General features: G+C 40.7%; 1 protein-coding gene across 11 annotated transcripts in view; it reads right to left on the bottom strand.

The window, feature by feature from the left end:
* The window catches only part of LRRFIP2 (LRR binding FLII interacting protein 2), a 110,338-nt gene that overhangs the window by 69,517 nt on the left and 16,511 nt on the right, over positions 1-24,310 (bottom strand). For all 11 annotated transcript variants that reach the window (XM_018066876.1, XM_018066873.1, XM_018066878.1 and 8 more), the window contains exon 2: positions 15,996-16,139. In XM_018066876.1, coding sequence (XP_017922365.1) covers positions 15,996-16,085 — 90 coding nt within the window. In that variant the 5' untranslated portion in view covers positions 16,086-16,139. The remainder of the gene's footprint in view (positions 1-15,995; positions 16,140-24,310) is intronic.

Here is a 24,310-nt window from a genome sequence, read left to right as displayed (position 1 = left end):
TGGTCTAAAGGTACTGTAATCATACAGAGTCTGCTCTCTTAACACTGTGGAATTATGCTAGAAATCAATATCAAAAACATCTGAAATTAACCCCCATATTTTCAAGTGCAATATGACATTTACCAAGAGAGATCTCTGCCTCAGCCACTGAAAGTCTCAATAAAGTTACAAGACTGGAAAAACAGAGTGTGACTGCAAAGAAAGCATTTAAAGGAGAAATTAGTATCGAAATGAGAGCTTAATGTCAAAGATACTTAAAAAAACCCATGTATACGGAAATTAAATGTCCACTTAAATGATGAGTGTGTATAAGAAATCATAACAAATAAAGTTAGAAAATATGTGTAACAGAATAAAAATGAAAAGAGAATTTATCAGAATTTGCTGCATGCAGCTAATGCTGCTCAATGCAACTAAATATAACCTGAAATTTTAAATAAGGTATGAAAACAAATAATAGATCCTAGCAAAAAATTTTGTAAGATTTGAATAAAACCTGTACTTTAGTTAATAATACTGTGAAGTGAAGCGAAAGTTACTCAGTCGTGTCCGACTCTTTGCGATCCCATGGACTGTACGGTCCATGGAATTCTCCAGGCCAGAATAATGGAGTGGGTCACCTCTCCCTTCTCCAGGGGATCTTCCCAGCCCAGGCAGGTCTCCAGCATTGCAGGCAGATTCTTCACCAGCTGAGCCATAAGGGAAGCCCAAATAATACTGTGAAAGAGAAAGTGAAAGTGAAGTCGCTCAGTCGTGTCCGACTCTTTGCGACCCCATGGACTGTAGCCTGCCAGGCTCCTCAGTCCATGGAATTTTCCAGGTGAGAGTACTGGAGTGGGTTGCCATTTCCTTCTCCAGGGGATCTTCCCAACCCAGGGATCGAACCCAGGCCAGGGATCAAACCCAGGTCTCCCGCACTGCAGGCAGACACTTTACCGTAGCCATCAGGGAAGCTAAAATAACACTGTATCATAAGTTAATTTCATGTTTGTTTGTTTACAACAGTATTTCTTTATATTCTCAGAACTGGATTAGAAGTTTCAAGTCTCATTCAAAAAATTTTTTAAAATTCACTAAATAACAAGCTTTCTAGACATTTAGCCACAATACTAGATAAACTGATTTATGTTGAAACAGTCAAATTATAGGTACACAAACCACACTTCAAAGTAGCTTACCAGCACCTTCCCCTCAGGATACAATTGTGGCAAAGAACTACCACAGCTTAGTTTTAACCCACTCTCACAGGTACAAAATAAAAAAGATAAAACAATAAAGGACCACAAGGATTGAATTAAGTTCAAAACAAAGGTTGGTTAATAAAAATGAAACATAGAATCACCACTTGACCCAATAATTCCACCTCTGGGTACATACACAAAAGAACTGAAAGTAAAGACTCAAAGAGATGTTCACACACCAAATGTTCATAGCAATATTACTCATAAGAGCCAAAAGGTATAAACAACCCAAATGTCCATCGGCAGATGAATGAATAAGGAAAATGTACACACATTTTCCATACAATGGAATATTACAAATCCTTTAAACAGGAGGAAGCTCTGACTATATGCAACAACTCTGATGAATTTTGAAGACACTGTTGAGTGAAACAAGCCAGACACAAAAGAACAAATATTAAATGCTTCTGCTTATCTCAAGTTTCTAAAATAGTCAAATACCACAGGGATAGAAAGTAGAACAGTGGTGTCCAGTGTGGGAAGGAGGGGATGGGAGTTGCTATTTTAACGGGTACAGAGTTTCACTAAGGATGCTGAAAAAATTCTGAGGATGGGCAGAAGTCGTGACTGCATAGCAGTTTAAATGTACTTAACGTCACTGAACTGTACACCTGCAGATGATCAAAATGACTGACTTCATGTTATGTTTATTTTACGACAAAAAATGGTTACTTAATTTAAAAGTTAGCATAAGACATAAGTGAAATCAGAAGTATTCAGGAGCCTAAATCATGGTCTTTTAGGCTGATATGACCCAAACTTTTATGTAAGGTGAATAGGAAATTTCAGGAACTGGAAATTCAGGTTCAGAAATTACCTGCAAATCTAGCAAGCACTGGACCAGGTTTCTAAACATGAATATTCTGAGAAAGACAGTCAAGAAATAACAACCAAGCTCTGGCAACGTATCAGGACCCAATTCAAAATGTACTAATTCTGTAAAGGGGGGATCCTCACCTTTGCTCTTAATATTTATAAAACTGAACAGTGCTTTGAGAATGATCTTCATAGAATCAAAACTCAAACTTTCAAGATGACAGAAAAGATGAGACCTCACACTAATATTACTACCATCATTTTAGATGATTATTTTCCTTTAATTCACAAAGTACCCACTTGAGGTACAGAAAGATGAAGTAATTTGCCTGATATCCCCTGGCCAGCAAGTACTGGAACTGAGATCCAGATCCTAAGAATCTGATTCCAGTTCACACTCTTAACTATGTTGCTACAACTTATATCTTTATATCCCAAGTATAAGAACATATCCTTAGGCAAATAATAAAAGTTTACTTTGGATGAATTATCCTATGATTTTCAATTTAGTATAGACTCTCTCTTTTCTGTGAAAAGGTACTATTCTGGTTCTCTTTTTTCTTTGACCAGGACTTTACACCAAATGTAGTCGATCTTCTTTTGTTACACACAGCCTTTCTTCTCGTTTTTTTACTCCCCATTTTCAACTATCGACCAACAAGAATGACTCAAATCTTACATCTCGGGCTCTGACCAAAATCAAGACTTATATTTCTAACTGTCTGGTGGATCTCTTGTCATGCACTAACAGTGGATAAAAGCAACCTCATCCCCATGAATACTCTATGCGTCCCTGTTTTTCAGTCTCCAGAAGTGAAACCCTTGTTGAAAACTCAGCCTCAGAGATTTCTACTTCTTAATCAAACTTTCTTTACACTATCCCTTGAATCCAACCTTTAATTTTCCTTCCAAGCAGGTCCTTACCACTTTCATCTATGATACTAATTGTAACTTCACTTTCTCCATTCCCACTCTCCTCCTATCCCTGCTATTCCATATTACACACTGTTAAATTCACCAAGAACTGACTCATTGGAAAAGACCCTGATGCTGGGAAAGATTGAAGGCAGGAGGAGAAGGGGACGACAGAGGATGAGATGGTTGGATGGCATCACTGACTCAATGGACATGAGTTTGAGAAAGCTTCGGGAGGTGGAGATGGACAGGGAAGCCTGGGGTGCTGCAGTGCATGGGGTCACAAAGAATCGGACACGACTGAGTGACTGAACTAAAGTCACCAACACCCAGAAGTATCCTTACACTGTTACAATTTTAAATTTGGATTCTGTTACTGCCTAGTCAAATAAACATAGGTAAATGGGCTAAAATAAACTCAGTGTGGCTCCCACTGGCATCCCAAATCAGAAACTCAACCAAGGCCAATCCTGTTCTAAGTATCTGTCCTGTGGGTCTACAAGTCAAGCAGGATCTATCCCACCCAATGGACAGTGCCCTGTTTCCTTGGAATATAAACCCCATGTCAAATTTCACTGTAAACTATTCTAGGGGGAACAACGTTATATTCATTTAAAAAAACAGTTTGAATCCATCATCCTAAGAGTCAAAGGCAAGAGTTTACTATACAGCTATATAACAAGGTAAATATATGTACAGACATGTAAAGTTATATAACAATATACACATAAAACATAGATGGATGTGTCTATATACGAAGACACACACCCCCTCCCTACTATGATGTGAACTCCACCCTCCCCAGGGACCTTGCCTCAACTATCTGATCTTTCTCCTGCCTGCACTCTCTCCCTCTATTGGTTTGTCCTTCTCATCCTAAGTAAGTTAAAAGTCTCTCCTATCTTTAATAAACAAACAAACTAATGGGGAGTTCCCTGGCGGCCTAGAAGTAAGGATTCCGGGCTTTCACTGCCATGGCCCCGGTTCAGTCCCTGGTTGGGGAACTGAGAGCCCATAAGCTGGTGTGGCCAACAGACAAACAGTCCCATCCTGGATCGACTCTGTCTCATCTTCTCTCGGAGATGGAGAGGGCTAACTATTCTCTCACCTCCCTCCTCACTCTCTTCAAATGACTGCTTCCTGGCTTCTGCCCAAATCATTTCAGGAAGCTCCTCATGCCAAAGTCACTCATGACCTCTGACTACCAAACCCAGTGGAATTTTTCTCTTCCTGTCTTGCTTGTCCTTTCTGGATTTCCCATATCACTGCCACTCCGCTCCTTCTGAAACACTCCTCTCCGGGCTTTCTGCAATGCCACTCTCCCCTGCTTTTCCTCTTGACTCCCTGATCTGCCTTCTTCAGAGTCCGACATGGGCTACTTCCTGAAACTTTAATGTAAGCAAAGCTTCCAGACTTCATCTCACTCTTTTCACCCTATGGCCACCCTCAGTTCTCTCCCTGGGTGATAGTGAGTCTGCAAACCTCTGCGTCCAACACAGACTCTTCTTTCTCAGTCCTGACGCAACTGGCTGTCCCACTGGAACCTCAGATGCAAAGCATCACAAACGGAACTTATCTTTCCCTTAAAGTCCCTCTTCCTCTTTATATCCCCATCAGTGCTCCCATTACCCCCAAAACCGAAACAAAGGATCGCCATAAGGCTCCTCTGTTTTTAGCCTCCATCCACACCCAGTCACTATATCGCAGCTATCTATTCCATCAAGATTCTCTCTCTACCATTTCTTCAATCCAAATTTCCCCCTCCTTTCCCACTGTCACTGCCTGAATTCAGGCTCTCATCACCTCTCCCGATGGCAACAAAGCCTCCTGACTCATTTTCTCCCTACCAGTCACTCTACATGGTGGCTAACTCTGGAAGAGGTTTTACCCTTCAGTGGCTCCCCTCAGCTGCCCCAATAAAATGTAAACTCTGCAGCATACAAATCCCATCCTGATCAGGCCCTCTGGCCTCTCCAACATTAGCTCCCACTCCCTCTAACCTCTCTTCAGCCAAACCAAGCTGTTATTCTGGCAATTCCCTACATATTCTAGTTGTTTCACACCCCCATGCCTGAGAACACTTAGAAAGTGACACAAAAACCCATAAAATAATACTGTTTCTAATGATACGTGTTAGAACTTTCAGAAGAGGAGCAGGAAGGCTACCTCAAGATTCTACTAGAGTGGCTCCCTGCTGGGGTAAGGGAAGCGGAACTAGGACGAGGGATGAAAGAAAAAGGGCCCTAAACTTGGTTTATGATGTCTTCTCCCTTCCTTCTTATCTTTTTAGGAAAAGGTCTGAAATAACTGTCCCAAAAGGATAGCATCATTTACTGTAGATTCATGGATACTTACACTGTTCCTAAAACCTTTCTGCATTCAACCTTTTTCAAGAAGAACAGAACATGAACACACACTCAAATGCCTTTAAAAGAACAGAAACCTCTAGCTTTTGAAACTTCTGTCCCACTATCATATGGGACAGTTTTAAAGGGAGGCAAATTCAAATTTCATGGTCAGACATAAATGCACTGAATAGAGGCAAACGTGCAACTGCCAGCCTGCATGTACATCCGTAACACAAAATCCACGCAACCGGCATGAGAAAGAAAAATAAGGTGTGTGTGTGTGTTTGTCCCTCAGCTATGTCCAACTCTTTGCGACCCCACGGAGCCCGCCAAGCTCCTCTATGCACGGGATTTCCCAGGCAAGAATACTGGAGTGGGTTACAGTTTCCTTCTCCAGGGAATCTTCCTGATCCAGGCATCAAACCTGGGTCTCCTGCATTGCAGGTAGATTCTTTACCATCTGAGTTATTTAGGCCTTTACAGACTACGCTTTAATTTCAAGAAATCTGAAATACAAAATTATACAAAGTGAAACTGTCAAGGAAAATGACTAATTCAGGTAACTAGGTCTCAAGAGCTTACTGTGTTTAATTTTGTTTATTCTTCCATGACACTCATGCCAAAAGAACACTGAAAGACAAGCTGAGACATAATATTTATTGTGTTGCTATGGTTTCCAAATTAACAAATAAAAATCATTACTCAACTTCCTAGCAACTTCCCTTTAGTAGAAAATCTTGGGTACCATTTTTCTTAATTTGATCTTACAATATCAACTTTTATTTTTTTAAAGCTTTTGGTAGTTGAAAACCAACTATATAAACTTTCCTGGGCATAAACAACAATATTAGATAAAATCTAGGGAATTTTAATCCATTTTCTTCTGATGTCTAACAACTGTATCTTCTTTTTATTCAGAAATCTTCTGACAGCAAAATATTCTTTCAGAATGAGAGAAGAGATTTAAGATTGCAGACTTTACTGCTGAGGTTTGAATACAATCTAATACATAGATAGTACAGGAAAGCTGAAACTTTGGCTCAGCAATGACATGTCTTGCCAAAGGAAAATGTGATTCACAGTCCCAGCAGAAATACTCTGTGTATGTCTTGGGGGTTGGGGGTGGGGGTTGCTAGTAATGGCTTTATATTGAGGATAATGATACTGTGCTATCTGAATTTTTTCTCCAAATGCCTATAAGTCACAGGAATGGTGAAGATAATGACAATGAATTTTATACCAAACATATTTTAGTCATACTGACACAAAACTTCAGGCCCAGTAATCCTCCCTTAATTCTGGTTAGAGAGATAACTCCAGGAACACTGAGACACCAAGAGGAACGCTGGCCATCACAGAGCCAGGGCTCTGGACTGCAGGGGGAGGGGTGCCCCAATCACACTGGCCCCCTCCCTTTGCCTTAATTTCAGTGGGTAAATGGGAAAAAAATTGAAGATAGGTGCATTCATGTGCTAATGTCACTGGAAAGATTCCTAAATGACTAACAGTGACAACTCTTTCAAAGCATTTGTCTAATAAAAACATTAAGTACAGGACTTCCCTGGTGGTCAAAGATTCCGCCTGCCAATGTCGAGGAAATGAGTTCCATCCCTGGTCTGGGAAGACCCCACAGGCCGCGGAGCAACTAAGCCTGTGTGCGCCCCAGCCGCCGAAGCCCGTGGACCTAGAGGCCATGCTCTGCAATGAGAGCAGCCACCAGAGTGAGAAGCCCGTGCGCCCCACCGAGAGCAGCTCCTGCTTGCCACCACCAGAGAAAGCCCGGGCAGCAACCAAGACCCAGCACAGCAAAAAGTAAAGCAAAACATCAGTGACTACAAAGCGGCAGAAGTGTTTAAGAAAACCCTTAGCTGGGCAGAAATGGGAAGAAAAGCATTCATTTTTCATAATTCTGAAAAGTTAACTCATATTTCATAATCTTTTATAAAGTTTGTGTACCACCACTGAGCGTATTAAAGAAGAGTAATTCTGCCTTCTGTGGAGTTAACTTTTCAGACAAGTCCAATTGGGACAGAACAGTCTGAACCGAACACAAAAGGATGATCAAAGAAAGTGTCAGCATTAGGAAGACTCGAGATATGACCTGGAGTTCTTTAGGGCTCAGCCCGAGGAGGGCCTGTCCTCAACTCTACACTTTCTCTCTAGACAGTCTCATCCACAACTCATGATTTCAATCACTTTCTACATGCGCACAAGTCTCAGATGTGTATGTAGAGCCCAGATCCTCCTTTGAGCTCCTGACCCAAACCCCCAAACTGCTTCTTCAAAATCTCCACAGACACATTAAATACCACACAGCCTAACATAAATTTACGGTCTTCCCTCTGCAAACGTCCTCCACACACTAACGTTGCCTACCATCCGACCGGATGCACAACCCCAAGCCCCCCGCCCTGCTACCCAATCTCTGCCACTCACTAAGCATCTTCTCTGTCTCCATTCCAACCATCTCCCCTCATCCCCACAGTCGTCACTTTAGGCCCGGCCACCGCTGGCTCTCATGACTCATCTCCCTGCAACCACTACGGTCTCTTTCTGGTATTATTAATAATAGCATCTCCAACCCACAGCAAAGTCATCTTTTGAAGGCACGAATCGGATCACGTCATACCCCTACACAAGATCCTTCATTTTTCCGCTTTCCTCTTTAGAATGCAGACCAAAATCATATTAGGTTCTCAACCTAAGCCTTACTAACATTTGAACCAGAGAATTCTTTCTTGCGGGGGGGGGGAGCTGTGCTGTCCACTGTGGCATTTTTAGCAATATCCCTGACCTCTGCCCACAAATGCCAGTAGTGACAGGCAAAACTATCCTCATAGGTTGCCCACTGTTTTCTGTGGGACAAAGTCACTCGCTGCTGAGAGCCACCAGCCTGCATGGTCTGGCTCCTGCCTGCCTCTCCAGCTGCTCTCCTCCTTGCTGTCCATGTCAGAGTTAACAGCGATATCCTGGAGGCGCAGCTGTCAGAGTGTAGGAGCCCACATGCACTTGTCAGCCTGACGCCTTTCTATGCGACCTTGAGCAAGTTACCTCACTTCTCCATGCCTTGGGTTAAGCATGGATAAAATGGAAACAGCAGACCACCCCACAGAGTTATCAAGAAGATTAAGTCTGTTTAAAGGGCTCAGAACAGTGCCTGGTACATAATTAGAGCTCAGAAAAGTCAGCTGGTGCTATTCCTTGAATTCTCCATATCTTTCGGCCTCAGAAGCTTGTCCCATGTTTTTCCCTCTGATTGTAAAGCTCTTCCTGGAATCTGAGAGCTCCTCCTAAATCATTCCACTCCTCCTTCAAAACTCAACTGAAAGGGCGCTTCCTCAGGGAAGCCTTCCCAAAGCCATCAAACATGTCAAGTCCCCCATCACACACGCTTCAGTAAAATTATTTACTGTTCACTCAAAGCACTTAGCATGGCTGTAAATAAATATATTCTTACGTTTGCTCAATTTTAAGAATGCCATTGGTTGTAACATACATTGACAACCACAGCTTTCAAGACATAAATTACAATATTAAGTGTAGACATTAATTTTAGGGTCAATTTTTTCCTCTAGCATCTAAGCTCTATAAGGAAAATGACCACGTTAGACCTGTCCATCCCATGTCCTTAACTAACACAGCACCTACAAGAGTAGATGCCCAATAAACATTTACTAAATGAATGACACTCAAAATTCATGTTTCTAAAAAAACTCACTTTATTCTTAAATGAAAAATGGTATTAATACCCATAATCATTATTGATTATGGAAATTCTTTGCATTTTAAAAACTGCTATCCTTGACAAAAGTTTTTTATCCTTAATTCAACACTGCTTAAAAATGGACAGATGACTAGAACAAAACAGCAAAATAACTATGAGGAAATAAGCTCTATCAAGCTATCATGGCTGTTATTCCATAGAACAGTAATGCTGGACAGTATTTTTTAAACTAAGCACAGTTCTTCCCTTTGTATCCTTCTTCTCAGGCTGCTAATCCATAATTAAACTTCTGGTTCTCATTACTAAATGGCTGGAATCTACCATTTTAGGCAGCAAAATAATAAAATCCAACCAACTGTCCATCAACAGATAAGTGGATAAAGACAATGCAATACATACATACAATGGACTATCATTTATCCACAAAAGAAGGAATTAAGTTCTTTAAAATGGAAGAAAAAGAGGAATGAAGTTCTGACACTTGCTACAACATGGATGAATCTTGAAGACATTATGCCAAGGAACCAGAAATAAGAGGACAAATATTGTATAATTCCAATTATATGAAATATCTAGAATTAGATAAATTCATAGGGACATAAAGTAAATCAGAGGTTACCAGCAGCTGAAAGAGGGGGCAAAGGAGTTATTGCTTAATGGTTACAGAACTTCTGTCTGGGGTGATGAAAAGATTTTTGAAATAGACAGTGGGATGGTTACACATATTCTGACCACAGCTTAAAAATTAGTCATGTAAAAACCATTGAATTGGTATGCTTCAAATGAGTGAATTACATGTTATGTGAATTATATCTCAATAAAGCTAGTGTTTAAAAAAAAAAAGAAATCCAAACATTCTAGCAGTGAAAAACGGTAAACAGCCATAGAGTTTCCTTTTGTCCTTAGTATTACAAATAGTTTTGCACACAGAATATGTTTACATGCAAACTCTGCTCAACATGACAGTCTCTACATGTTTCATTTGCTAGACTCTAACTCCTATAAAAGATCAGTTTCTATGCTTGTCATTGAGTCTGACTTTAATTTATTTTCTCTTGGCTGTGTCGGGTCTCCTTTGTGGCATGAGGGATCTCTGATCTCTGTTGTGCTTGTAGGACCTTTCTTAAGTTGCAGCACATGTGAATGCTTAGTTGTGGCGTATGGGATCTAGCTCCCTGACCAGGGATGGAAACCAGGCCCCATGCCCTGGGAGTGCAGAGTCTTAGCCACTGGACCGCCAGGGAAGTCACTGTCCATGATTCTCCAGACTGAAGAGAACTGTGTAAGATGAGTATGAATTTTGAGGGGGTCCTGAATCTCAAAAGAAATCACAGAATTTTAGAACCAGAAAGACTTTCAGATCATCAGGTTCAAAAATAAGCAATGTTCTGATGACTGACACTTGAAGGGAAGTGCAGACAACATGTTTTCTTCATCATTTCAGCTCTACAACAAGGAAAGGAGTAATATTCCAGGCTTCAGTGATGCCGTAATCAGACTGCCTGCAGACCCTTCAAGACCCTTCTACTTCTCAGAAACACTCACTGTAACACTCACGACTGACTGTGGTAAGGCGGCATAACTGGCTTTCATCCTTCCCTGTCCTCCCTTTCAGAGGCTAGCTGCCTAAGGGTCCCCAATTTGATACACTCTGTGCTTTTAGGTAATTTTCACTGACAGGCAACTCTCCAACTGCATTTTCCTCAAACCTGTGGGACAATCAAAGTCACACAAGCAAGAAAGGTAATAAGCATCCAGATGGGCCTTCTGACACCCCAGAGAACCTGTTGGGACCTCCCCCAACACCTGCTCTCACGAGCGCCGTGACAGACGTGCCCTCCCGAGAGAGCAGCAACACACCTACCACAGCACAGCAGGACTTCTAGATCCATCCACACTCGTCCTTCACAGAGAAGTCTCCAAACATTTCAACATTTTCAAAAATCCATACAGGTTTTACAAGATAAAAAGAGTCCTGGAGATAGATGGTGATGACGGTTGCACACGTGACTATACTTAAACCCACAGAACTGCACACTTAAAAATGGTTACAGTGGTCAATTTTATGAGTATTTTATAACAATTTTTTAAACGCACTCAGTTCCACATGTTGGCACACAAATTATTCAGTGTGCAGAACATAATCATGCCCCTTTCTCCTTTTCTCCCCCTTCCTTCTAGTTGTCTGATTTGGTGCCAACTGAGAAGCACGGAAACTTGAAAGAAAGTAAGCAGGTGGAAAAAGAAGCTATTTTTGTTTATTTATGGCATGCCTTATCTACCTCAAAAAACCATTTGAAGTGAGGAAAGACAAATTAAACTCTTATGATTAAACTTTCAAAAAAAGATTACGCTATTTGTCATTTTCAGTTGTTACGAGGGTTGTTAGTTTTTATTCCTAACCCAAGGCATTTGTGTGTGTGTGTGTGTGTGTGTGTGTGTGTGTGCGTGAAAGGATGATCCTATCAGAGAAAATAAAGATTGGGGACTATCTATGAATGCCAACTGTCCAATGTACGAATGGACAATGGAACTGGCTATGAAAACTTGAAAGCGAAAAAAGAATCATAAAGGATATATGAAAGAATTATTAACACTGCTAAACCTATTTCCTCTAAAGTTTCACAACAACTGCATCACACGGTAGGCATTCATTCTTGCAAATAAAGTCTTGAATCTTAAAAGTAAAAACTAGTCCTTTTAAATTTCAAGGTTTAAGCTGACCAGATCATTAGAGTTGGGATATTCGTGTTCAGAGTTCGGAAGACAGAATTGAAAACTAGGAATACTGGCCTCTTAAACTTTTTATAAAAATAATTATTGTAACTTTAAATATAATAACTGGATTAAACTTAGTTATTTCATAGCAAAGTAATAAGGTACAAGGAGGAAACAACCTGTAAGTAGTAAAAAACTGATCATCCAAGACGGGTTCTTCTGTGTACTTTGCTTCATGGTTCCCATGACTGGCCCATATGTGAAGGAGTATGTCTGTGTATCTGTATATGTGTGAGCACATGCCTGTGTATCTGTGTGTGTGTGTATTTAAATACAAACTTATAAGCTCACCCTCACAGATTCAGATTTAGCAAGTATGGGGTAAGGCCTGGTAATCTGTATACTGAAAAAGCAACCTGAGAGGTTCTGATGATCAACCATGTTTTAGAGTTCAGTTCAGTTCAGCTCAGTCGTGTCTGACTCTTTGCGACCCCATGAATCGCAGCACGCCAGGCCTCCCTGTCCATCACCAACTCCCGGAGTTCACTCAGACTCATGTCCATTAAGTCAGTGATGCCATCCAGCCATCTCATCCTCTGTCGTCCCCTTCTCCTCCTGCCCCCAATCCCTCCCAGCATCAAAGTCTTTTCCAATGAGTCAACTCTTTGCATGAGGTGGCCAAAGGACTGGAGTTTCAGCTTTAGCATCATTCCTTCCAAAGAAATCCCAGGGTTGATCTCCTTCAGAATGGACTGGCTGGAGAATATTTTACTTCTCACTTCCTATTTCAGCTTATTAAGAAGCAACAAAATAGCCTACTGCAAGTCTAGCACCATGGTGAAGTTCATATGCACTCTTTACACATGACAACAGTTCTGTAATACAGGAAAGGAAAGTGAAGTCGCCCAGCCATGTCCGACTCTTGGCAACCCCGTGGCCTGTAGCCCACCAGGCTCCTCCGTCCATGGGATTCTCCAGGCAAGAATACTGGAGTGGGTTGCCATTTCTTTCTCCAGGGAATCTTCCCAACCCAGGGATCAAACCCAGGTCTCCCTCATTGCAGGCAGATGCTTTAACCTCTGAGCCACCTGGGAAGCCCCTATTATTCCCATTTTACAGTTGAGGAAACTGAAGTCCACAGTAGTTACTTAACAAGATTACTTAACCAGCAATGAGTACAGCCAGAATTCAAAGCCATGCTCGTAACTCTCCAAAGCCCAGCTCTTCTGGAAGTAGTATGATTTGGAAGAATGAACAACAGCTTTAAAAGCCGAGTTTGAGTCCCAGTTTTGATACATTTCAGACATTAATTGTTCAGTTTCATCTGTTTCCTCATTTGTAACTAAGGCTAATAACAACATCTACCCTGGGCTTTGGCCACCTCATTCGAAGAGTTGACTCACTGGAAAAGACTCTGATGCTGGGAGCGACTGGGGGCAGGAGGAGAAGGGGGTGACAGAGGATGAGATGGCTGGATGGCATCACCAACTCAATGGACCTGAGTTTGAGTGAACTCCAGGAGTTGGTGATGGACAGGGAGGCCTGGCGTGCTGCGACTCATGGGGTCGCAAAGAGTCAGACACGACTGAGCGACTGGACTGAACTGAGTGATCCTGGGCTTACCTGGTGGCTCAGCGGTAAAGAATCTACCCGCCAATGGAGGAGACAAGAGTTCAATCCCTGATTAGGGAAGACGCCACATACTGCGGAGCAACTAAGCCCACGTGCCACAACTTCTAAGCCTGTGCTCTAGAGCCTGCAAGCCGCAACTACTGAGCCCATGTGCTGCAACTACTTACGTCTGCATGGCCTAGAGCCTGTGCTCTGCGACAAGAGCCACCACCACGAGAAGCCCATGCGCCTCAACTAGAGAGCAGCCCCTGCTCACTGCAACTAGAGAAAAAGCCCTCGCAGCAACAGAGACCCAGCACAGTCAAACTAAATTAAAAAACTTTTTTTTAATGAAGATTGTCTGTCCACTTGAAATGGCAGCCTTTAAAAAAAATTCTATCCTAACTTATAGGGTTATTTTGAGAATCAAGATGTGATCTGATTTAAAATCATGAAAAGGTACAGAAAAACAAACTATTAATGGAGAAGATGGAGAACACTAAAAACAGCATGGCACAGACTTCATTTGAATTTGTTATTTGAATCCAAGTTCTGCTATTTCCTAGCTGTGTGACCTTAGGGAAGTTACTTGTCTTTTCTGTGCAATCATTTCTTCATCTGTAAAATGAAGATTGTAATAGAACCAATTTCAGAATTCTGTGGAGATTAAATGAATTCAGTTCAATTCAGTTGGTCAGTTGTGTCCGACTCTTTGCGACTCCATGGACTGCAGCACGCCAGGCATCCCTGTCCATTGCCAACTCCTGGAGCTTACTCAAACTCATGTCCATTGAGTTGGAGATGCCATCCAACCATCTCATCGTGTAGTCCCCTTCTCCTCCCACCTTCAATCTTGCCCAGCATCAGGGGCTTTTCAAATGAGTCAGTTCTTCGCATCAGGTGGCCAAAATATTAGAGTTTCAGCTTCAGCATCAGTCCTTCCAATGAATATTCAGGACTGATCTCCTTTAGGATGGACTGGTTGGATCTCCTTGTAGTCCAAGGGACTCTTAAGAGTCTTCTCCAACACCACAGTTCAAAATCATCAGTTCTTCAGTGCTCAGCTTTCTTTATAGTCCAACTATCACATCCATACATGACTACTGGAAAAGCCATAGCCTTGACTAGATGGACCTTTGTTGGCAAAGTAATGTCTCTGCTTTTGAAGATAGTGTCTAGGTTGGTCATCACTTTCCTTCCAAAGAGTAACCGTCTTTTAATTTCATGGCTGTAGTCACCATCTGCTGTGATTTTAGAGCCCCCCAAAATAAAGTTCATTTTAAATGCTTAGAAAAGTATTTGTCACATAGTAAGCACTCAAGGCTTAGATGCTTGAATGATACCCAATTTTGTAAATGAAGCATCATATCCAAAAAAAGAGTTAAAATACCTAGTGACAGTACAAAAAGAGCCTAAAACATACTGGGATTTCCTCCCTTTATAGAAATCTGGGTATGTAAATCCCTCCAATTTGGGGATCAAATATTCTGAGTAGTTTCAATTTTCAACTAAACTATGTGGCTTCCAAAATATTTCATTCAAGTAAAGTCTTAAGATCACTGTAAAGTGTTAGCCAATGCTTCATTTTAAAATATCTTTTTCCTTTTTATCTAAAACTATCTCACCAATTAAAAAAAATAATTTTGTTAAGGTTTTATCATCAGATTTTAGAGAACTTCCCTCTGCCTCAAATATCCTCCTACAAAATGACTTTTAATTCAAAAGCTTGAGTAGCTTACAAAAGGAAAAACCTAACAATGAGCTAAATCCAAAAAAAGTCTGTGTGATATGTCAAAAGGAAACAGCACTAGTTTTACATGAGTTATTTACTAAGAATAACAAAGAGGAAGTGATGAGGGAACAATTCGCACCCAAAGAATACAATCTGAAAATGCTCTAAGTGCTTCTTCTGCCAAGGCAGTATATGATCAGGTCTGCAACTGCAGACAGAGTCTGAAATAAAAGTTGGCTCCTCACTGAGAAATCACAGCTGGGAGTTATCTGACATGTCCAATATGCAACAGGAAATGCTGCCAGAGATCTAATAGGTGACACTCCTTTCCTTTTTGTCCTTTTTTCTGAGTTGTCAACAAACCAAAACAAAAATGCTCCAGAAGCTCTATTACTAGCTAAAAGTTAAACACAAAAATTCCATTGCAGTTATTTAAAAAACTGCTAAGATGCTGAATCTGAGCAGACACCAAATAAGGTCTGTTTCTGTCAACAATTATACAGTGCTTCCTGGAATATATTAACAGTAGAATCCAAATGAGCATTTCTATAATAGAGCTATCTATCATATCTTCAACATTCTAATTACCTTAAGCTTCAATAATGAAGATTAATTATAAATTTCAAAACATTAGGACAAGTCCCTGGAGGTCAACTAACCACAAAAATAAAATGAAAAATTAATTTTAGATAACTTGAATAAATACCCAAGTAAAGAGACAGTAACTGCATTTTATTCTAATACAGTATTTTGGAGGCTATAGTTGACATCTAATTCACAGTAAACATTCTAAACTAGCTCAGTGAATGAATCTCTGTATTTCTCCCCCAGCATCTTTACAATATTCTCTTTCGTGCATCTCAGTGGGGAGGGGGGTTTTCTAGACATACCTCTCTGGCAATGCTGCTCAGAGCTTCATCTTCTGCAGAAAATCGGTCTTTCACAGGTGTCCTCTTCCTTCCAGAACCAGGAGTCCCCATCTTGTCTTCTAAATAGTCTTTAAACAATGAAATGTGACTTCACTGTTTTCAGCCCTGAAATAAAAAAAAAAACGGAATAATTTAGGATGTTTCTCTTTATATAGTTTTAATACTCATTTATACTTTTAACAACGAGAAACTATATTTATGTATCAATTGCTGAAATCAGTCACCACTTTGTCTTCCACTATCAGTTTTTTCCAAAATAAATTTTAGAATATTTAAGTTTATACTAATTACTAAACCTCCTATGCTTTTCACCATATTATCCACAGCAATCGAAGAGAACGTATTACATTAGCTTCAGAAAACGCAAACAGCAATAATTTTACTTAACAGTTTAAAGTTACTAGAGCTATTTCTAAAATCTATTTCCATTCTAGAGAGAAAAAAACATTTCACAGAAGTCTTTCAGCCTAAGACTTTCAGAGCACATATTCAAGAAAGTTTAATACAGAGCCTTAAAGCTACAAAGGCAAGTTGGCTTTTAGTGTAAATCAAGAAACAATTCCACTTAAACCACTGTTGTGCAGTGGCTAAGTTGTGACCAACTCTGCAACCCCACAGACTACAGCCTGCCAGGTTCCTCTGTCAATGGGATTTTATAGGCAGAAATACTGGAGCGGGTTGCCATTTCCCTTTCCAGGAGCTACTCCGGAACCAGGGATCGAACCTGTGCCTCCTGCATTGGCAGGTGGATTCTTTACCACTGAGCCACCAGGGAAGTTACCACATTAAAAAAAAAAAGGTTTATTATTCTTCAATTAGCAATAAACAACAACATCTGTTGTTCAGTCTTTAAGTCGGGTCCAACTCCTTGCGATTCCATGGACTGCAGTGTGCCAGGCTTCCCTGTCCTTCAATTTCTCCTGGAGTTTGCTCAAACTCATGTCCATTGAGTCAGTGATAATTATCTAACCATCCCATCCTCTGCTGCCTCCTCCTCCTTTTGCCTTCAATCTTTCCCAGCATCAGGGTCTTTCCCAATGAGTTGGCTCCTCGCATCAGGTGGCTAAAGTACTGAAGCTTCAGCATCAATCCTTCCAGTGAATATTTAAGGTTGATTTCCTTTAGGATTAGTCTCCCTGGTGGCTCAGATGGTAGAGCATCTGCCTGCAATGCAGGAGACCTGGGTTCGATCCCTGGATTGGGAAGATCCCCTGGAGAAGGAAATGGCAACCCACTCCAGTCCTCTTGCCTGGAAAATTCCATGGACCGAGGAGCCTGGTAGGCTACAGTCCATGGGGTCACAGAGAGTCGGACACGACTGAGCGACTTCACTTTCACTTCCTTTAGGATTGACTGGCTTGATCTCCCTGCTGTCCAAGGGACTCTCAAGAGTCTTCCCCAGCACCATAGTTCAAAAGCATCAATTCTTCAGTGCTCAGCCTTCTTTACAGTCCAACTCTAACATCTGTATACGACTACTGGAAAAATCGTAGTTTTGACTATATGGACCTTTTTCAGCAAGATGATGTCTCTGCTTTTCAATACATTGCCTATGTTTGTCATAGCTTTCCTTCCAAGGAGCAAGCATCTTTTAATTCTGTGGCTGAACCCACTGTCTGCAGTGATTCTGGAGCCCAAGAAAATAAAGTCTGTCACTATTTCCAATTTTTCCCCTTCTATTTGCCATGAAGTGATGGGACCAGATGCCATGATCTTAGTTTTCTGAATGTTGAGTTTTAAGCCAGCTTTTTCACCTTTGCCCTTCATGGATCACAGTCTTGTGGCAAAGGGGCTTGCGTAACTCAATGAAACTATGAGCCATGCCGTGGAGGGCCACCCAAGACGGATGGATCATAGTTGAGAGTTCTGACAAAACGTGGTCAACTGGAGGAGAGAATGGCAAACCACTCCAGTGTTCTTGGCTTGAGAACAAGCCCATGAACAGTATGACAACCAACATCTAGGGCAACAAATCCTGAATGCCTGCTATTGCCAGGTAGGTACTATGGGAGGTGTTAAAAATACAGTGATGAACAAAACAGTGATGATAGGCCAATGACTAAGAATATGTCTATGGGCCTATTATTATTGTTATTATAAAACAGATGTATTTTTACAAAGGAGAGAAGAAAAAAGTCATCTGCTAGGATTAAATAACAAGGACGATAAAGACCATCTAATCTTTCTAGCACAGGGTATCTGAAATTAAAGACACTAGTGAGAGAATGCATCCCAAATTACATGAGTCCTTCTCTCCTATACACATTCCTGGGCATGTAGCTTTTTAAATGAAATAGCCATTCGTTTTTTCCTAGCTTTAACAAAATAAACTGGCAAGGGACTTCCCTGGTGGTTCACAGTGGTTAAGAATCAGCCTTCTAGAATGCAGAGGTCACAAGTTTGAGCCCTGGTTGGAGGACTGGGATCCCACAAGCCATGGAACAACTAAGCTCATGAGCCACACTACTGAAGCCCCCAGGGCGTAACTAGAGAGCCTGTGCACAGCAACAGAAGATCCCGCGTGCTACAACCAAGGCCCGACACAAGTAAACAGAATAAATAACACATAAACCAGCAAAATTTCATTTGACGAGAAGCCACAAAGAAAATCTCAAGTAAGTCTGTCCTAATAGAATACACTACTGAATATATTAAAAGTATAAGTGACTTTAATGTATTGGAATGAACTTACTTGATCCAAGCAAAATAAAACAGAACTCATCAATTCATTCTGCCCAAAAAAGTTCTCTTTGCTGAAAATTCAGGCCATTCCTAGCTTAGCTGACTCCGTTTTTTTTATTCCTACACAGCTGGCCTGTTACGTTTGTCAATCAGAATGAAGACTGATAATAGTTTTATTATTCTGCCACAGAAAATATACCTCTATACAAGAAAGTCCATGCAGTCCATGGGGTTGCAAAGAGTCTGACATGACTGAGCGATTGAACTGATGTAAGAAAAGGATCATTTAAATGGAAACAGAAGGGAAAAAAAATAAGAATGTATATCTGAAGGCAGCACCTGATTAAATCCTAGCCACAAATCAAGACAATTTCTGGAAAGCACAGACGATTTTTTTTCCCCCAGAAATCTGCCATCATTCTTAGCCTCAGCACCATTTTAAAGATCATTCACTTGTTTAATAGTAATACTGTATAAATACCAGTCACCCACTGAGAGAAAAGCAGCATGCAACAGAAGGTTCCTTTTCAGACTGGAGTGACAATTTAGCTGATGCTCTGTGGGATCATCCAATAGTTGCCCTTCAGCCGACTGTCCAAGGACTCACTGAAAGACATTTCACAGAAGTGGGATACAAAACATAGGCATTTTCCAATTCCAGACACACAAAAATAGAGAAGAGAGAAAGATTTGGCTGGAACTGTAGCAAAGTTTAACAGTAGTTTTGTTAGAAGAGTGAGGTTTTTTCTTCTTGCTCTCTAAAATTTCAATAGCATTGGGGGGAAAGAGATGCATTTACAAATAAAAGCTTTCATGTCAGAGAATAAACTGACCCCAAAGTGGATTGCACCCAAATCAGGCCCAATATGCTACTCAGCTGAGACACGCTATCTGACACCAACACCAGTGGCATGCTTTTGAATAGAGGATTTCTTTCTCCTGTTTTCCTATAATCCATTTTCCTTCTTTCTCAACTAAGACTCTGCCTTAGACCTTAGAGCTGCCAGGATATTCCTTAGCACACAGATTTACATAAATAATTATCTCTTCTAGGGGGCTTCCCTGGTGGCTCAGTGGTAAAGAATCTGCCTGCCAATGCAGGGGACATGGGTTCGAGACCTGATCCAGGAAGATCCCCACGTGCCATGGAGTAACTAAGCCCGAGCGTAACTGCTGAAGCCCGAGCGCCCTAGAGCCTGCGCTCTGCAACAAGAAGAGCCACTGCAATGAGAAGCCAGTGCACTGCAACAAAGACCCACACCGCCAAAAATACATTACATAAACCAAAGTTTTAAAAGAATGATCTTTTCTTACAAATGCCTAAAAACCAAAACTGTTTCAACAAGCTCCAGGCTAAGCCACCCTGAGAGGAAGTCGACAGCGAAAAGGACAGAGGTGCAGGATCACAGGGAGGAAGCGGAGACAACTTCCTGTCTCCCGTGTCCTCTGAGAGCCATCTACGAGGGCTCCCAGGCATTCTCATGCACAGCTGGCCAGATCCCGCCACCTTTTTCATCTGCACGCGAGGCAGATCAGTCATTACCTATTTCAAAAAAACAACTGAGGGCTTTTGAAAAAATTACTTCGTTTGTATTCTGTAAGGAGACATCCTTACTGACATCAGAAAAATGTAAGGTTTTCAGTTCCAATGCAACCATCTTCTAATAACTCTGGAAGAGTCTACATCACCGACAGAGGGAAGCCTTAAAAGAAATAAGGATTCTGGCATAGACAATAGAAAACTACTTTTCAATGAAATGACAAAATTAAAGATAGACTCGAAGGTGACCTCAAATAAATTATTTCCAGTTTCTGATTCTAAAGGATTCTAAAGTAAATTTCTATTCCAAGGAGGTTTTCTCAAGAACAGTTTTCTTTGGGAGCCATGTTAATTTCTTCCAGCTTTTCCTTAGTGCTATCAACCAAACCCAGAGCTAAACGTTTACACCCCCTGACAAGAACAAAACTGCCTGCATTTTTGTGAACTCCTTTATCCAATGTCAGGTTGATCTTCTCCAGATGGTTTTGTCATTAAGTATTTGTCTACCTAAAGGAAAGAAAGGGTGCTGTGAAATATAAACCTCCCAAAACAGATATATCAATAAGGCTTTCTTTTCTCCAATAAGCTTCTCATGCAATACATTTCTGAAAAACAGGCGTTTTGCCACATTAAGTGCATTTCAATCATGATATAGTTCACTTTTATGAGAACAGAATATCAGTGTGTCATATGCTAAATATAGCACACTTAGTTCTGTATCCTGATGGCTGCAGTTCCCTTATATCATAAGTATTATATTTCATCATAGAGAATTCAACATACTGGCGTTAAGTCTTTTGTGTCAGCATTGTCATTACAGGTAACCCAAGTCCATACAATAAAACATTTGGTAGTTACTTATAAGCAAATCCCAAGATCCAGAATGGCACCTGAACTGAAATTAGAGCGACTGGAGCTGCTGCCAACTGGATAAGATTTAAAGCCAGAGGCTCTGAGCTGGTTGCGTGACCAGCTGCTGCTCTGCTCTTCCCACTGCCTACGCCTTCCTTTCTTCACCCAAAGAGCAGAAACAACAACTGTCCCCACTATCTGACACGGCTAATGTTGAGGCTCAAGTGAGTTAAGATAAATGCAAGCACTTAGCAGACAAAATGTTTCGAGCGTCTTGAACTAACTAGCTCTTTTACATATTTAGCTTATGAAGCTGACAAAAGCGCATTCTAGCCTTTCTTTAAAATTTTTTATTTTTAACTAAACAAAAGTATCCTCAAAATTGCTTCTACCAGTATGCTTCTTGTGATATCACTGGCCATGCTAAAAAACATTTTAAGGTATTCTGTGGTATTCAAAGTCTTTTTTGGAAAATCTGAATGAATACACAAGTTCAGAGGTATAACTGTATGATGTGTGTTGGTCACCTTATTAGAACACAAAATGACTTAGAAAGACAAAGGTCATTAAATGGCACACTTAAGATATGTGCATATATCTCTATGCACCACCTCAAAAGAAAAGGACCTTCAAACAAATACTGACCTCCATTCAATGATGCACATACTGAAACATTTAGAGTTGAAGTGTACTGATGCTGCTGCTAAGTCCCTTCAGTCGTGTCCGACTCTGTGGAACCTCATAAGATGGCAGCCCACCAGGCTCCGCCATCCCTGGGATTCTCCAGGCAGGAACACTGGAGTGGGGTGCCATTTCCTTCTCCAATGCATGAAAGTGAAAAGCGAAAGTGAAGTCACTAAATCGTGTCCAACTCTCAGCAATCCCATGGACTGCAGCCCACCAGGCTCCTCTGTCCATGGGATTTTCCCGGCAAGAGTCCTGGAGGGGGGTGCCATTGCCTTCTCCAGAAGTGTACTGATACCTTCTACTTATTTTGAAATGCATCCAAAAATAAGGAATAATGGATACAGAGAAGAATGGATCAAGGACTATATGGGTGACAACATATAATAAAATATTAGTAGTAGAATCCAGGTGGTATGTGTTCACAGACCTCTGTCAACTTTTTTTTTTCAGCCATGCCATGCAGCTTGCGAGATCTTAGTTCCCTGACCAGGAATCAAACCTGGGCCCCTGCAGTGCAAGTGTGGAGTCCTACCTACTAGACCACCAGGGAGTTCCTCAACTTTTTTGTATGTTTGAGATTTTTTTAATAGTAAAGTGCTGGGAAAAAAGTAACTGTTTGACAAAGGTAGATGACTACATGAACAAAAGGCATGGTAACTGGGAATTGCAATTACAAAATCTTGCCTTGAAATAAAAAGGAAGGCAGAGGTAATCACAGTATAGAAGAATACCAATAGTTATGTATACCTTAGAAAGATTTTGGGAAAAGAAGAGAACATGAATTCCTGGACTAAAAGAGAAACAAAATGGAGGAGGGGGAAGGGCACAAAGAGCAGGGGGAGGAGAGGGGGAAAGAAAAACCAAGGAAGGAAGGGAGGGATTGCAAAGACATCAATTCTGAAATATCTAGATGAGACCATTACCCAGAACCCACAAAAGCAACAAAAGGAACACCCAGAATTTGAGGCAGAGTGAAAAATGAAAAATACATATATAAGGCAAAACTGGAGGGCCTGGTAGGACAAAGAAAGAGAGATACTAAATATAAACTAAATCTCAGGAAAAGTATCAGAACCTATAATGGTTAATTTAAACTCATCTTTTATAAATACAAGGCCTATAAAAGGTCAAAGACTCGTATAGTCACATATCCTACTTCCACACTCAGTCGTCCTAAGAACTGCCAAAAATGTTTTTTGAAGTCTAATATTTTGAATATATAGTATTCTTATATACCCAATACAACCAATAATCTTTCCATTCCCTCTTCTCATAAGAGTACATGCCGGGGCGAACTTCCTTCCTTGCTAACAATGTTATTCAATAAGCGAACTCTAACGGGCTGTACGTTCAACATGATTTATAATACTACATCATCAACTGTGCAGAGCCGAAATCAGGAAGATGTACGCTTACCAACTGCATTCTCAGTCTGCCCTAAGAAGTAAACCATGTTCACTCTTACCAACAGCTGCATTCTCAGTTTGCCCTAAGAAGTAAACCATGTTCAAGTAGTACCATTTGAATGGACTCCTTTCCCCACACCTTTAATTATCTCAGAAATGTATGGCTGCATGTTCAGAGACTGAATGGGAAGGAGAGAGAAAATTACATACAATTGAAGATAGGTCCCTCTTAAAAGTGTGAAATAGAGCAGAAAACAAGAAAACAGCAGAAGTACTAGGGTTAAAAATAGAAGCTCAGGTGACCAAAAAAACCCCAAACAAAGTGATAAAATCCCAAACAAAGGTGATAAAACCCCAAACAAAGGAAAAATGTAGAAGTGTGAAACAAGGATATGATTTTCTAATGTAGTATGAAGGAGATTCTAAAATTAGGAAATTTTAATAAAAGAAATCATATACTTTTAATTTTTCCCTTTTCAATGAAGATCTACTGAAAATTTACAAGGCACTACGTACATACTAATCACTGCCTTGTAAGTGGAAGAAAGAGTACAATAGGAAAATTAATATCGTAAAGAGGTCAGAGAGAAGGTAGCTATACCATTTCTATGTATTCTTTCCTTTTTTAAAATCAAATAATTATTTTATTTATTGGCCACACTGCAGGGCATGTGAGAACTTAGTTCCCTGACCCATGCCTCATGCAGCGGAAGTGAGAGTCTTAACCACTGGACATCAGGGAAGTCCTGTCTACATACACTTTCACTATTCAGAGAATGGTGTTCTCTGAAGCACAAAGGTTTTTATTTTGAGGAAGTCAATTCATCTATTTTTTCCTTTGGTTGTAAGACTTTGACGGTGCATAGCTAAGAAAGCACTGTCCACCCCAAGGTGACAAAGATTTACTCCATTTTCTTCTATGAGTTTTATAGCTTTAACTTTTACATAATCCATTCTGAGTTAGTTTTTTATATGGTGTGACGCAGGGATCCAATTCATTCTTTTGCATGTGGATATCTACTTTTTCCAGTACCATTTGTTTAAAAGACAGTTCTTTCCCTCCTGAACTGTCTTGGTACCCTTGTTAAAAATCAACTAAATATAAGAGT

This window comes from Capra hircus, chromosome 22, assembly GCF_001704415.2.
Source record: "Capra hircus breed San Clemente chromosome 22, ASM170441v1, whole genome shotgun sequence".
Taxonomy (NCBI): domain Eukaryota; kingdom Metazoa; phylum Chordata; class Mammalia; order Artiodactyla; family Bovidae; genus Capra; species Capra hircus.
Note: the sequence above shows the minus strand (reverse complement) of the source record. Positions and strands in the feature narration are given on the sequence as shown.